Here is a 14,848-nt window from a genome sequence, read left to right as displayed (position 1 = left end):
TTTTTTTTTTTTTTTTTTTTTAAGTGCACTGCCATGTGAAAATGGGAAGAAAAAAATTATACAGCACACAAAATAAAGGAATGGGACTTAAGGAATCCAGATTCTAGTTCTAAGACCACCAGTATTAACTGGGCATGTGAGCCTTTTCCTCTCTGAGTTTAATTTTCTCTATCTATAAATGAAAATAAAACAACTCTCCAAGGTTCCTTTTAGCTCCAACATTCTCTTTCAATTAGCCCTTGGGTAAAATGGCAGATTTGTCATCATCTGGAGATAGGCAATTTTAGTATCACTTGTCATTTGACTTCAGCTGGAGTCATTCTGCTAAAGAAAGAACAGGAAATATCACATAAGCAGGAAGCTTTTGTGTTAAAATAACTCAACCACAGGCCTCCTGCACAAGTCACTTCCTCCCTTATCTATTCACAGCAGTAAGAATTTATAGGAGAGGAACTGCTTAGACTAAATGGAGAAGTTAGCTCCACAGGAAAAAACAGACTGTAACATAAGAGATGAGGACTGAGACACAGTGACATGAGGTGTACAAGGTGTTGTGCCACGCCGTGGGCTGCTCACCCTGTGAAGCCCCACCTCCATCTCCGTGCCCCCGGCGCATGTCGGAGGAGCAGGATGCTGCTTCCAGGCGGCCCACTGCCCTCTCCAATCTTTCTACCAGAGTTTGCATGTCAGCCATGATGAGCTGCCTGGTGAAACAGATCAAATGTCACTTGTTATTTTAATATTGCACGGCACCTGCACTGGACAAAGAGGACGTCAATTCTGTGGAACGCATTAATTTAATAATAAAATAAGATGGAAAAGTAGCTTAGCAAATTTGCAAAATCATACAGCCCTCATCGGGTTAAGTCTCCCCTATTCAGAAACAGAAAGAGAATACTCTTTAAAGACAGAAAACTGAGTTCCAGTAACATTAAATTACTTTCCTATAGTCACACAGTTCATTAGAGAAGCCAGTACCCACTTCTTCTGGCCCTAAGTTCAGTGCGTCCCTCCCCCTGCCCCCTATAACACTTTGTTGCCTGTGTGTAGAATGCTCCAGTCAAGGTGAACAGGATATTCACCATGCCATGTCTAACAGGGAGACTTAAGAGACATACTTTCTAGTACTAGGGATCGAACTCAGGATCTTGCACTTGCGAGGCAGGCATAGTGCCACTGAGCTAAATCCCCAGCCACTTAAGAGATACACTAACACCTATAAAACAAATAGAAAAAAACGTTTATTTAAGGTGACAGAAAGTTGCAGATAGAGTGGCATGGGGTTTCAGAGAGGGGAAGAGTATATCAGCTGGAAGGATCAGATAAGGGTGTCACGGAGAAGCTGCCATCTGAGCCTGGCTTCAAATGAGGATGGGTAGGATCTGGACACGCAGTAGCAAAAGATACCAGACACGACCCAAACAGCTTGTTACAGATCTTTCACAAGTACAATTCTATCTCAACAAGCCTCACTCAATGTCTAATATCCTAATGAAAATATGCTCTGGGATAGGGTTAGAGCTCTAAGAGCACTTGCCTCAAAGGAGCAAGGTCCTGAGTTCAATCTCCAGCATTAAAAAATAAATAAATGAATAAATGAATGGATGTAATCCAGCTCCAAGAGAGAAAAGGAAAAAAGACCTCATTGAACTTATTCTTTGGTATATGTTATCATCAGGACCACTGCCTGGCAAGCAGTAGGTGTTCTTTTTTATTTTTAGGTACTGGGGATCAAACTCAGGTCCTTGAGTTTGGGAGGCACAGTGCCGCTGAGCTAGATCTCTGGCCCACTAGTAGGTATTGTTAATGAACCTGAAGTAGTATTCTAAAACTCTAGAAGGGTAAGAGTTCCAAAAGTTGTCCGTATCAAGTATGCGTGGACAGCTAGTCACCCAGCCCCAAAAGATTGTAAATTTTTATTTTTTTGGAGGTAAGGTCTCACTATGCAATTCAGGCTGGCCTCAAACTCACAGATATCCTCCTGACTCAGCATCATGAGTGCTGGGATTATAGCCCGTAAATTTTTAAGTATGAATTTTTAACAATTTTTTCATGACTGCTTAGGTGCTAACTTTGTGTAAGGGCACAGTACAATGCAAACTCCACCTATTGCACTCAACATGGTCAGTGAAACTGAAACTCCTGTGTATCAGATGTTACAAGTAAAACATAGCAATTACCAATAGTTGTATTGCAACTACCGACACGCATGATGTGAAGACAGGTGTTTACTGTTATTAGGCAGACATGTAAGTTTCCTTAATTTATATTCAGCCTAAGACAATTCCTCATCACTCAATGTGGCCCATGCAATCCAAAAGGTTGGACACTCATGCGTACAACTAAGTGTAAATATTACCAATACATGTCTACACAAAATACTTGGGACTGTAAGTGATCTTATGAAAATATGTTGATGAAATTTCAATTAAAGCCTTAACTTAGATTTCATTTCACCAAAGCATTAATTAGTTCAGGTAACTGAAGCTGAATGAACTCAACTCCCTTGAAGCTGCTAAAATGAACAAAGCAATTAAGATTTCCCCCAAAATGGCAACATACCAGAAAACCCAAACTTAACACATTGTCTTCCCTGTGAAAGACTTTAGTAGCTCACAAAACAATATAATCCCTGTCCATTCTTTTCTGTGTTCAGGTGTGGTCTCTCTGGGCCGAATCACTGCCAGAGACTTGTTTACAAGAGTATGAAAGAAAAATGAGTGTGAGAACCAAATCAACCTGTTTCTTGGCCTAGAGAAGTGAAAAGAATCTAGGTCTGTGTTCAAATAGAACAACTAAAAGCAGCCAGTACACTCTCTCATGTTAGGACACCATCAACCAATATCTGAATTGCCACCCTATTTGGTTTTGGGTATTGGCCATAGACAGATTCACAAATAACCTGCACTTTGTAAATACAAAGGGAAAGGCAAGAAATTTAATAAACTCCCAAACTATCTCCCCAAAATAAACTACACCCAGTTCTATTTTAAATATGTTCCTTTATACCCAACAGATACTATAGGTTAAGACCAACACTAACATGGAGACACAGTACTAGATGTGAAGGGCTGTCTTCATCTTAAAAGGTTAATAATATGGCTCCAGGGGATTTTGGTCCCCCTTTCCCATATTTTGCTTGCTTACATGTTTTCACTACTGAACAAGCTATATTTCTGCTGTCTTTTTCACAATGAAAAGTGATAATACAGCTGCCCTTCAGAGTTAACCTCACTCTACCACTAATCAAATACAGAAGAATAGTACTGTGTCTTTGGTGGGGTAGGAGAGATTGATGAAGAACGTCCAGTACTGAAGGGACTGGAAGACACACCATTTCTCAGTCTATACACACACACACACACACACACGCTTCAGGTGGACATGCACGCTCGTCCAGTACTGAAGGGACTGGAAGACACACCATTTCTCAGTCTATACACACACACACACACACACACGCTTCAGGTGGTCACATGCACCCCCTTCAAAGCCTTCAGCTACTATTATTGCAGTCTAACACCTAGCTCACTTGCCAGATGGTATCCCACTTCCAGATTAAAAACTCCTGAAGCAGATGATTCAGCTCAGGCCATTTTTCCGGGATTCAGAATCTTAGATCCAGCTTCCATCTAACATCTTTCCCTAGATGTCCTAAAGGCACCTCAAACTGAAAAATTTAAAACTAAAAAAATCTCAAGACTATTCTGTTCATTTTTACTCTACTGCCTACCATTTCCTGTTCATCAGAGCTGTCTTCAGAGAAGTCAGATAAATGTGGGTTTTGAATAATAGCACTCACTGGTTCTGTGGCTATAAGCAGTTAACCTTTTTGGGCTTCAGTTTCTTTATCTACATAATGGGGACAACGAAGAACAGAGTCCAAAGTAAGAAATCCATGTAGATTTCTTGGCACAGTGCTAGAAAATAATAAAGATTCCATAAATGTTAACTAAATTATCTTCTTCCTCAGTCTCCAAACCTAATGAGTCATCAAAACCCAGAGATTCTTTCACTTTGCCCCATACCTGTATTCTGATTGATTAAAAAAGTTAGTTTATAATAAACTCAGTAAGAAAAAAATTTTTAAAAACTATTTACATAATAGTAAAAAAAAATTAGTTCATCAAAACTTTGTCTAGATTACTATAATAACTTCCTAGTTTGCCCTCATTTCAGTAATACACCTTTTCTTCAATCATCTTCCATATGATAGCCAGAGTGATCCATCTCAAATACAAATGTAATTAAGACATTCTTTATTTTATGCCATTCAATATTCCCCATAGCATTGAGGGTAAAGTCCAAAGAAGTGTTTCCATAATTTAGGCCTGCTTTCCCTCCCATTACTTCCTAGTTTTATCTTTTGATACACCTTCTCCTCAGCATACTACCATACCCAAGACTTACATACACTTTTCAGAAAGAGTCATGCTTTCTCTTACTTCTGATCCTGCATAATGCTATCTATTCTGCTTGGTTGCTTTTTCCTCTGTATGTGGATCCTCTTTGAATTCCTATTGTCCTGTCTGTCTCAGCTAACGTACAACCCCCTCAAGAAGCACTTTTAGTATGTGCTTCCTTGACACTGTGCACTTATTTCTACCATAGCACAAGAGTTCAAAGTAATTTAATAGTCACGAGCAATTAGCCACTCAAGGAATAATGATCAAATTCAATGTGTTTATAAGTATTGTCTGATAAATAGAGTGGGATTTGGGTAAAAGTAAAAATTAATTTGAGTCCATAGGGTTATATTGAAAGCTGTTATTCATCTAGCTGTAAAATAAGGAGGCTACTGCAAAAGATGTTGCCAAGAAAAATATTTAATGTCTAGTGAGATATCAAAACTAAATAAAAAGAATCTATTAACCTACAAACTATCACATTTAGGCAACTAAGTGACCAACACCTGCTTTAAGTCCTGTGTGGAATATAAAAGAAGGATAAAATACTTTCCTTGCCCTTAAGGGAGTTTAGCAGGAGAGGCAAAGTTACCTCCCATTGAATCACTGTTTTTCAGGATTAGGAGCAATTCTAGAAAACATTATAAGAACACTAGAACAGTTCTTTCAGCATTCTTTTTTTTTTTTTTTTTTTGTACTGGGGATCGGAGTCCTTGCACTTGCTAGGTAGGTGGCAGAACCACTGAGCTAAACCCTGGCCTCAACATTCTTTTTTTTTTTTTTTGAGACAGAGTCTTGCTATGTAGTTCAGGCTGGCCTGGAGTGCTGGGATTGTAAGCACGCACACACCCCTGGCACTTTCAGCATTCTATGCAAGTAGTCAGGCAGCCTCTGATCCAACATCTTCAGAGATGGAGAGAGAATGTGAGATTTCTGAGACAGCCCATTCCATTCAGCCAGCTCAAAGTTTTTCCTTTTATGGAGCCAAATCTGCCTCCCTGCCACTTCCACCCACTCACCTTGGTTCTGCTCTTGGAGGTCACACAAAACAAGTGTGAATTAAATAGAATAAATACTAACCATGTAGCATTGATGGAAAACACAGTAGCACTCAGAGAAGGGAGGCAGAGATTACTCGAGTTGCAAACATGGGGGACCTAACAGAATAATGACATTACAGGCAAAAACAGGTTCTAGCATGTTTTAGTTAGGGCAAGAAGATAAGGTCAGTTTGGGCCACACTGAGTTTGAAGAGAAGATGAAGTTTCTAAGTGAAAATGCTAAGTATTTAAAAATAAAACCTGAGAAATGATCAAGACTGGAAATAATATTTGCAAGTTATTGGTCAAGAATCTGAGGTCACGAGAATGGATATCATGGAGAGTAAACAGAAACTAGGAAGTTGATCCTCCAGCAATTTCTGTGGTTTAAAACCAAGGGGGGAAAACAAAAATGGCTAGAAGACTCCTGCCAAAGTTGCTTCGCTCTCATCCTAACAACTCAACCCAATTCCTTCACCTATTGAAGGAAGTCATTCAGGAGTTAATGAAACCAGGTTACTCCTGCAGTCCTTGTCACATCTTAACAAGTGATTAAGCTGGTAGTAAAAATTTCTAAGTAAGAAGCTTCTATGCTTAAAATGTTTTCTACTGTGTCGTCCCACAGTTGGTGAAAGTCAGTGGTGGCCAACCCTCTGGCATGTGTTATTGTGTTTTAAAGACAAAAGAAGTTAATGTATGAATTATTTTTCTAAACTAGAACTTCAGTATTCAGGTTGGGCATGGTGGCGCACACCTGCAGTCCCAGCACCCAGGAGGCTAAAGCACCAGGATTGCCGAGAATTTGAGGCTAGCTTGTACTGCATAGTGAGACCCAGTCTCAAACCAGAGACAAAAAGCAAAAAATAAAAACAAAACTTCAGTATTCAGGTTGAACTTACTTTGTTTTTATTTTTTGAGACAAAGTTGCTCTATGTAGTTCAGGCTGTCCTTGAATTCAATATGTAGCCCAGGCTGGTCCTGAACTCACGGCAATCCTGCCTCAGTCTCCCAAGTGCTAGAATTACAAGTGTGCTCCACCACACCTGGCCAGTATTCAGGTTTAACTGCAGTGTTGGCACTTTGCAATAAATACAGTGGTACCTGGGTTCATAAACTTAATTCTTTCTACAATTCTGATTGCAAACTGAATTGGAGGAGAAATGAATCAAATTCAATAGTTAGGTTCAGTGTTGACTTCACAAGAAAATTTGATTCAGTTCTTGTCCAAATTGGTTTGTGACCAAAAAGGTGGAAAGAATTAATTTTGTGAATCAAGGTACCACTCTAAGTGGGTATGGGGTTGCATTTTGGCACTCAATCTCTAAAAGGTACACCATCACTATTCTAAGTCATCACTCAAACTGAAAAGAAAACCACTATGTAAGTCAGCCTGTATACCATAGCTCAAAGGATCTGCTTCAAAGTGCTTCCCTTGGTCTTAACTCTGTAATCCTATTCCTGAGATTTTACCCTAACAAAGTAAACCTTAATAAAGGAGAGTGATAGGCATGAAGAGACATTAAGATAATTACTGCAATGCTAGACTTCTCTTTCTCCTCTCTTCCCCCTTCCCTTTCAGTATACATGTCTCAGAGGCCTAATTATGGGAGAATAGCCAAATGCACTATGGAAAGATTTAAAAACATAAAATTTACAGTATTTGTCTCTTTAGGGTAATGGGAGCTTCAATAATTTCCTTTCCTCTGTTTTCCTTTACAGGGCTGGGGATGTAACTCAGTGGCAAAGTGCCTGCTAGCATGCAAGAGGTCCTGAATTCCACCACCCAATACTTCCCTCACACAAATTTTTTAAAAATGTTTGTCTTTTTTTAAACTTTTAACATAGACATAACAATCAAAGGCCATTTCCATTTATTTTTTTCTCATTGAGTTTACTGGTACATTTTAGGTATGCAGTACAGTTACATTCATCATTGGGATCTTGTACCTTTACACGACGTCTTGGTTCTTACATTTTAGGTATGCAGTACAGTTACATTCATCATTGGGATCTTGTACCTTTACACGACAGGTCTTGGTTCTCATTTTTTCCTTGTCCCTGCCCTCCCTTTCCATTTAGATATACCTTCTAAGATACCACCAGGCTATATATTTGTTAGTTCTCCTAACAATACAGAAATTCTTACTATTAAGCTCTAACACACCATAAAACAAATTACAAACATGCTAACAGGAGATGTATGTTGGCTGGTTTAACAACAAAACCAAAGAGCAGACACTACTATGCCCTAGTAAAGATGCCATCTAAATCTAACCCAAATCAGAACCCATTGTTCTTTCCTAAGCATTTGGTTTCACTGATGAAACCAATGACATTTAGTGCCTGAGTCACTACCATCTGAGGTTTAGATGAAAACAGAAAGGGCTATCTCTAGGGAGAGAAGGAGTCCAACCTACTATCAGTGCTTATCTCCTGTTACCTCCTTACACTCAGTGCTCTGATACTATAGGAGTAAAATGAGTAATAGCATGTAAACTTAAGTCAGACTTGGGACGTAGCTGTTTCAATGGTCTAGGCCCAGCAAACAGCTAACTTTGTGTGGTCATTGGGTTCACCTCTGCCTTAGTTCAAAGAATTATGAAGACTAACTGCAAGGTGCATTCAGCAAGCCCTTTGTACTCATGTATGCTTGATATTGTATAAGGCACAACTGCACCAACTGACTTAAGCCTAGACAGTTGCTCTAGGTGAATAGCATTTTCTACTCTCATATGTTTGTTGAGAGATTCAGGCATTGCCATTTGTCCTTAGCCATGATTCAACTATAACTATGTGAAAAGATCTGTGATTAAATCTATAAGTAACCAAAATATAGGAGTTTTAATGGCTTCTGGGGAAAAAAATCCAGAAACAACAACAAAAACCCACCTCAAATAAAAATAGCAAGCTTATTCAGATTTCAAGTATTTTCCAGTCAAATGGAAAAGTCTGGCACATGTGTGGTAATAGAAGGCAAACAAAACTGCACTGTAGCAGAGGAGTATTTTTAGACCTTTGCTTGTTTTTATTACGTTTACATAATGGTGTATCAAGAAGAAATAGTTTCACAGCAAGTGTGGTAGCTGCATTATTTAAGAGATGATGAAATGTCAACAAATTTATCAATTAAAATAAATGTGAGGTGGGTGTGGTGGCGCATGCCCGTAATAATCCCAGCATTCAGGAGGCTGAGGCAGGAGGATCGCTGTGAGGAGACCAGCCTGGGCTACACAGTGAGTTCCAGGTCAGTCTCAACTATAGTGAGACCCTGTCTCAAAAAAACAAACAAACAAAAAAAGTGAACACCACCTATTTAAGTATATACAATTTTAAAAGATGAGTCCCTGACCACTAAAACCAAGCAGGCTAAATTCAGACATTATGAACATAAACAAAACCTGCTTAATTAAATATATCCACAATAGAGGGACAGGATGAGAGAAATTTGCTGATTCACACTGTCAATGAACACAAAGGTTGCTTGTAGTGCCAATTAGTGGCACTGGATCACATCTGAAATTGGGGGTGGGGGGAACAAGTCCTTTGAGGACCACCCAGGAATTCCTTCAAAATGCAATAATTTCATGATGCCTCAATGGAAATAAATGATTCATTCACTGCAGAGTACTGAGTGTTTATCATGTGCCACACACTATGCTAAGTATGGCTACTGAACTGCCCTCAGAAAATCATGCTGCGGAGGTAAGTGACTGTACATTTCTGATGCAGCTGATCTTCAGCAGGGGCAATTCTGTTTACCAGCAGACATTTTTGGTTGTCAGAATTAAAGAAGTGCAACTAGCTTCCAATGAATAAAGGCTACATATAGCATTAAACACCTTACAACAAAGAATTATCCAGCCCAAAATATCAGCTGTGTCAAGACTGAGAAACCCTGTTTTTTTGTTTTTTGTTTTTTTTTTTTGGTACCGGGGATCGAACTCTGGTCCTTGCACTTGGGAGGCAGGCGCCAGAACCACTGAGCTAAATCCCCGGCCCCCAAACCCTGTTCTAATGTAATAAAAAGCATAAGGGAGCCTCACGAGCACAAGGTCCTGAGTTCAATCCCTGGTACAAAAAAGAATAAAGGAAATGCAAATGGTTCAAATAAATGCAAATCTAGAACCCATCATGGTGGTGCATGCCTGTAATTTGGATTTGGGAGACTCAGGCAGGAGGATGGTCCCAAATTCAAGGCCAGCCTGAACTACACAACAAAACCCTATCTCAAAATATTATAAGACAAAGAACCAAGCATGATGGCACATGTCTGTAATCCCAGCACTTGGGAGGTTGAGACAGGACAGCCATGAGTTTGAGGCAGGCCTAGGCCACATAATGAGTTCAAGGCCAGTCTGAACTACATAGCAAGAACCTGTCTCAAAAATAAAATAAAACAGTCGCAAGTTCGACCCACCCCTACCAAAAAAGTAAATAAATAAATAAACCAAACCAAACAAAACAAAATAAAGACCTGGGTATGGTGGCACATACTTGTAATCTCATTTTTGGGAGGCTGAGGCAGGAGGAGCACTGCAATTCAAGGCCAGCCTGGGCTACATAGTGAGTTCAAGGCCAGGCCAAACTACACAGGGAGACCTTGTCTCAAAAACAAACAGGGACAAACAGGGGCTGGTTATTTAGCTCAGTTGGTTCAGCCACCTGGCCTGCCTCAAAAGCGAAAGGTGGTCCTGAGTTCCATCCCCCATACCAAAACAAAACAAAACAAAAAGTAAAATGTTAGTCTAGCCTGGTGTGGTGGTGCACTCCTGTAATCCCAGCACTCAGGAGGCTGAAGCAGGAGGATTGCTGGGAGTTCAAGACCATCCTGGGCTACATAGTGAGTTCCAGGTCAGTCTCAACTACATAGTGAGACCCTGTCTCAAAAAAAAAAAAAAGTTAATCTAAATTAGAAAGTCAATCTGTATCATCAAATGAAAATCAATATTAAGGGTCTGAGTGGAGTGAATGGCACACCTGCCTCACATACACAAAGGCATAGCATTCAATCCTCAGCACTGGAATAAGGAAAGAAGGAAAGGAAAAGAAAAGGAAGAAAATAAAAGATAAGGGTCTGATGATGAAGAATTTTTTTTTGTTATGGTGGTTTCTAATTGGTTGGAGACAAGGTCTCACTATGTTATATAACCCAGGCTGGCCTTAAAAATCCTAGCTCAGCCTCCCAAGGACAATTATAAACATGCATCACCATCGCAAACTTGAGTGTAGACAATTTTTAAATTGGACAAAGGAGTTTAGGTTTAATTCTTTGGGAATATGAAGCCATTATAACAAGATGAACATGGTTTATTTTATTTTATTTATTTTTGGTACCAGGGATCAAACTCAGGTCCTTGGGCTTGCGAGGAAGGCAGCGGCACCACTGAGCTAAATCCCCATCTGGTTTATTCTAGAGAACCTTTGAAAGATTAGTTGTGGTACAGAAATTAAAATAACAGGTATGGCTAGGCATGGTGGCACACACCTGTGATCCTGGCAACTCAGGAGGCTGAGGCAGGGTTGATTGCCTCGAGTTGGAGACTAGCTTTGGCTACATAGTGAGCTCAAAGATACCCTGAACTACAGAGAAAGACCCTGTCCAAAAAAAAAAAAAAAAAAAGTATGAAAGCAAAGTTAGTAGAAAATAAACTGAAGATGACATTTCAAAGAAATAATCATTAGGACTGGGTAAGATTTAGCTTACACATCTTCAGATTTCTAATCTCAGCATTAAATTTCAAACCAAAAGTTCAACTTCCAACAATATTTTGCATTTGTTGGTTTAAGTAAAATGAATCTTTTTACCCACAATGCTTCACAGAAAACCATAAGGAGGAAATCTTTTCCCCCCTTGTACTGGCAAAGGAACCCAGGGCCTCTGTAATGAGCTACATCCCAACCTCCCTTTTTTGAGTTAGTTTTTTGCTAAATTGCTAAATTGCCCCGGCTGACCTCCTGCCTCAGCCTCCCAAAGTGCTGAGATGACAGGCACGTACCACCAAGCCTGTTTAAGATGTCAATTTACAAAGGTATAGTCTCTAGTTTACAAAGATAACAGCAACTAAATAAATGTAAATTATACATGACAAAGAAAATGGGAGAAAAAAAAAACACCTCTCAGGTTAGAAACAAATCATTTTACAAATTCAATACCTAGATTCCTCAAAGCAAACACACAATCTTTATGCCACCATTTGTTTTGGGACAGTCTGTACTTTCACTACTGTCATTTTATTAAACCACTCTGAGACATCATAAGCCCATATGACTGATGACATACATCTGGGAAAGCTGAAAAATACCTAGTTTTTTCAAATGCTAGACTATAGCAACTAAATTAGCGAAGTGCCAACCTCAGATTAAATTCAAACTTATTCAAACAAGGCAAAAAAAACCCTTCACAATATGGCAGACAAAACCATCTTTTTCCAGTTCTTCTGCCTCCACATCTTTTCTCTTGCCGTAGGCTCTGGCTGGGATACCTTGTTAAGTATCTCTGCCTGGATATGCTACAAACACTTCAAACTAGGCACATCCAAAATTATTATTTTTTCCATGTCATCTCCCTATCTCTCTACCCAATTTACTGCTTATTTTCTATTTTATACCACCCAATTTCCTAGGCAAGAAAATTAGGAAATTGTCTAACCTAACCTGATTTTTCAAACCCATAAATAATCAGCTTTCAGTTCCTTGGATTCCATTTTCATAACACTCCTCAAAGACAAACCCTCCTGGTCAGTTCTACATCCACTCTCTTGGGCCAGTGATGTAGCTCAGCCACACAGCACCTGCCTGGCAAACTCAAGGTCTTGAGTTTGATTCACGACTGGGGGAGGGCATTCTACTTTCACTCTCTTAGTTCAGGCAATGATGACAGAAATAGCATCCAAACACTGGGGTCTGTCCCTTCCCATTTGACAGAGTGAATTTGAAAATTCAAATGTCATCATGCTTTCCTACACAAAACCCTTCAAAGTATCTCTACAGCTGCTAAGTTAAAACCCAAAGGCCTCAAAGGTATTCCATATTTGACTCTTCTCACTTCCTCCAGTTCTCCATTACACTGGAATTTCAGTCAGGCTGACAAGTCATGGTGGTTCAGATGTCTAGATCTCCATGTCCTTGTATCTGTAGCCCTCTTTACCTGGAAATCCTCTTTCGAGATTCTCTATACGGCAAAATAAATCCTGGAAGATTCAGCCTTTCATTCCCTCCTGGAATCCTGGCTCCAGTAACAGTATTTCCTATGCTCTCATACCTCTGTGCTCACAACAGTGCACACGGTAAGCCACCCCTGCTTTACCTGTCTGCTACTCACATACTGTAAATTCTATAAGAACAAGTGTATTCTCATCTCATAAGGGCCAATAAATGTTTGGTAAACGAATGTGCTGGGCTGCTCAGGATTTTCAATTAAAGAGAAATCTCTACAAAGAGTTACAATTGACACAGCTCTGACACTACTTCTAAAATGTTTTTGCATCTCCCTTCATTGAACTACTCTACTCATCCTTCAAAGCTTTTCTGAACCCCTTGTTATAGTTTCCTAACACCTTCTTTCCTAGCACTCATCACACTTAAAAATACTTCCTGAACATCTTTGTGATCACTATTAGTTGCAAAAGGGCAGGATTTAGCTTTAGTTTTAAAGCTGCATTGGCTGAATCTGGCAAAATACTGGTACAGAATAAACACAGTTTTTTATATGCTGAATTTACTACTGTGCTTAGAGTAGAAACTTCCACTTAATGGACACGAAAAAAGTTAAAAAGGCATTTACCTATGGCCACAGATACTTTAGCAATGGGGCCAGACCAAACCTGAGCCTCCAGATTTCAGTTCAGGAAGTATGCACCAGCACCAATAAAGCTATCCTAGCTATTCTGAGTAAGAACAGCAGACTAGTAGTACAGGAGGTATCTGAATGCAAATGTGAGGCTTATTCGCCTCTCTTTTAAAAACTTCCCTGGCATTCTAAACAGGCGAATTTAAAAAAATAGAAATAAAACATTCCACGCAGCAGGTGGCCTTTAGCTACCGATGCCGGAAGACTACCCCAAGTTAAGGAAGTTACAAGGAAATGAACGTGGGAAGAATCTGGGGCTGATAATCTAAGAAAATGAGATTATCCGATTCTTTCCCTCTCTCTCTAAGCGTTCGTAGGCCAACCTCTTCTCTGGATATGAATTTACCCATCTGTGCAATGGGAGTGAGACAGGGTAGAGTGAAAACTCTAAGGTCGCGGAGGTTCCTTTCAGTCAGGACGCCTTAGCAAACAGGCTTACGCTGAGGTTGAAGGCAGCGCAGCAAAACTGGATGGAAGGGCCTCCCCAACCTCCTGGCTCAACTGGTCACCCCCACCCCACCTCAGGAGACCGCGCCCAGGAGTCCAGGTCGGCCTGAGGGCCTCAGCCCCAGCCCCTCATCAGGGCTCACCACACGAGTGTAGGACTGAAAAGCCACTGAAAAAGCCAGGAGCTGATGCGCTCCGGGAGGGGACCCCCGTCCCTACTCAGCCGCGCCCCCTCACCTTAAGAGTTCTGCCTCACCTCAGGACTGCGATCAACCGCTCTCCACTTCCGGCAAGAACCGCCCAGCAATCTTCGCGCGACCCACTTCCGGGCCCTCACTGGGCGCGGCTCCCCTACCGGAAACTAGCCGGCGGTAAAAAACGCAAGGCTAGACCCGGAGTGCGGAGGAAGTCTTGCCCCCCGGTTCGTAACTCCACCCCTATTTGCAACTCCTGGAGAGAGAATTGGGCTAGGCCCGAGGACGCGGGGAAAGAACCCCGCCCCCAACGCCGGAGCGACCCGGGAAAGGTGTGTACACAGGCCGGGCCACGCCCCTCAACAGAGTGAGGAGCCGGCACCGCCCCCTGAGCCCAGGGCCAATGAAGGGCCGAATTCGTTAGCTAAGCTCCTCCTCCGGGAATAAAGATGGATGAGTGGCTGATCCTCCTGTCAGTTTCGTGTTAATGGCAAAGGCAAATTCCTTTCAGGGCAGTTCCTGAAGGGTCTTAGAAGGGGTAGAGGCTTAGAGTCTCGGAAGACGAGGTAGGGGTCGGGATAGTCAACTTTCTGTGGTAATCAAAGCCAAGCTCTGCCCCTCTCCGGGCGAGCGGTTTCTGGGTATCTCTCTTTGGGTGAGCGCTTTGGGATGTGAGGAGGCAACAGGTATGGCCAGCGTTCCGAGGGGACCCGAGGAGTCTGGGCGTGGAGAGCGCGGTCAGCGACCGTGCTGTGGTCCAGCCTTAGGTGTCTGGGCGTGTCCGCCCCGCCAGGCCCCCTCAGCCGGAGGCTGGGAAGGTGGAGAAAAACTCTGCCCTCTCGCCCCACTTCCTGTTTGCTCGGTGCGCTCTGTGACCATAGATGGTCAGGTCTGGGGCTGCGTGAAAGCTTC

General features: G+C 41.4%; 1 protein-coding gene across 4 annotated transcripts in view; it reads right to left on the bottom strand.

Moving 5' to 3' along the window:
- Positions 1-14,243, bottom strand: part of Cap1 (cyclase associated actin cytoskeleton regulatory protein 1) — a 26,483-nt gene extending 12,240 nt beyond the window's left edge. Inside the window, exons 1-2 of one of the 4 annotated variants that reach the window (XM_010625904.3) lie at positions 13,999-14,243; positions 577-704 (exon numbers count right to left, since the gene is read on the bottom strand). In XM_010625904.3, coding sequence (XP_010624206.1) covers positions 577-694 — 118 coding nt within the window. In that variant the 5' untranslated portion in view covers positions 695-704; positions 13,999-14,243. Of the gene's footprint in view, positions 1-576; positions 705-13,979 lie in introns of all 4 variants that reach the window. The other 3 variants (XM_010625903.3, XM_010625902.3, XM_010625905.3) reach the window with 3 other exon arrangements.
- Positions 14,244-14,848: the final 605 nt, after the last annotated feature.

Source organism: Fukomys damarensis, unplaced genomic scaffold (assembly GCF_012274545.1).
Source record: "Fukomys damarensis isolate Sample0158 unplaced genomic scaffold, DMR_v1.0_HiC HiC_scaffold_23, whole genome shotgun sequence".
Lineage (NCBI taxonomy): Eukaryota > Metazoa > Chordata > Mammalia > Rodentia > Bathyergidae > Fukomys > Fukomys damarensis.
The sequence above is the reverse complement of the archived record's forward strand: the minus strand, read 5'-3'. Positions and strand labels throughout refer to the sequence as shown.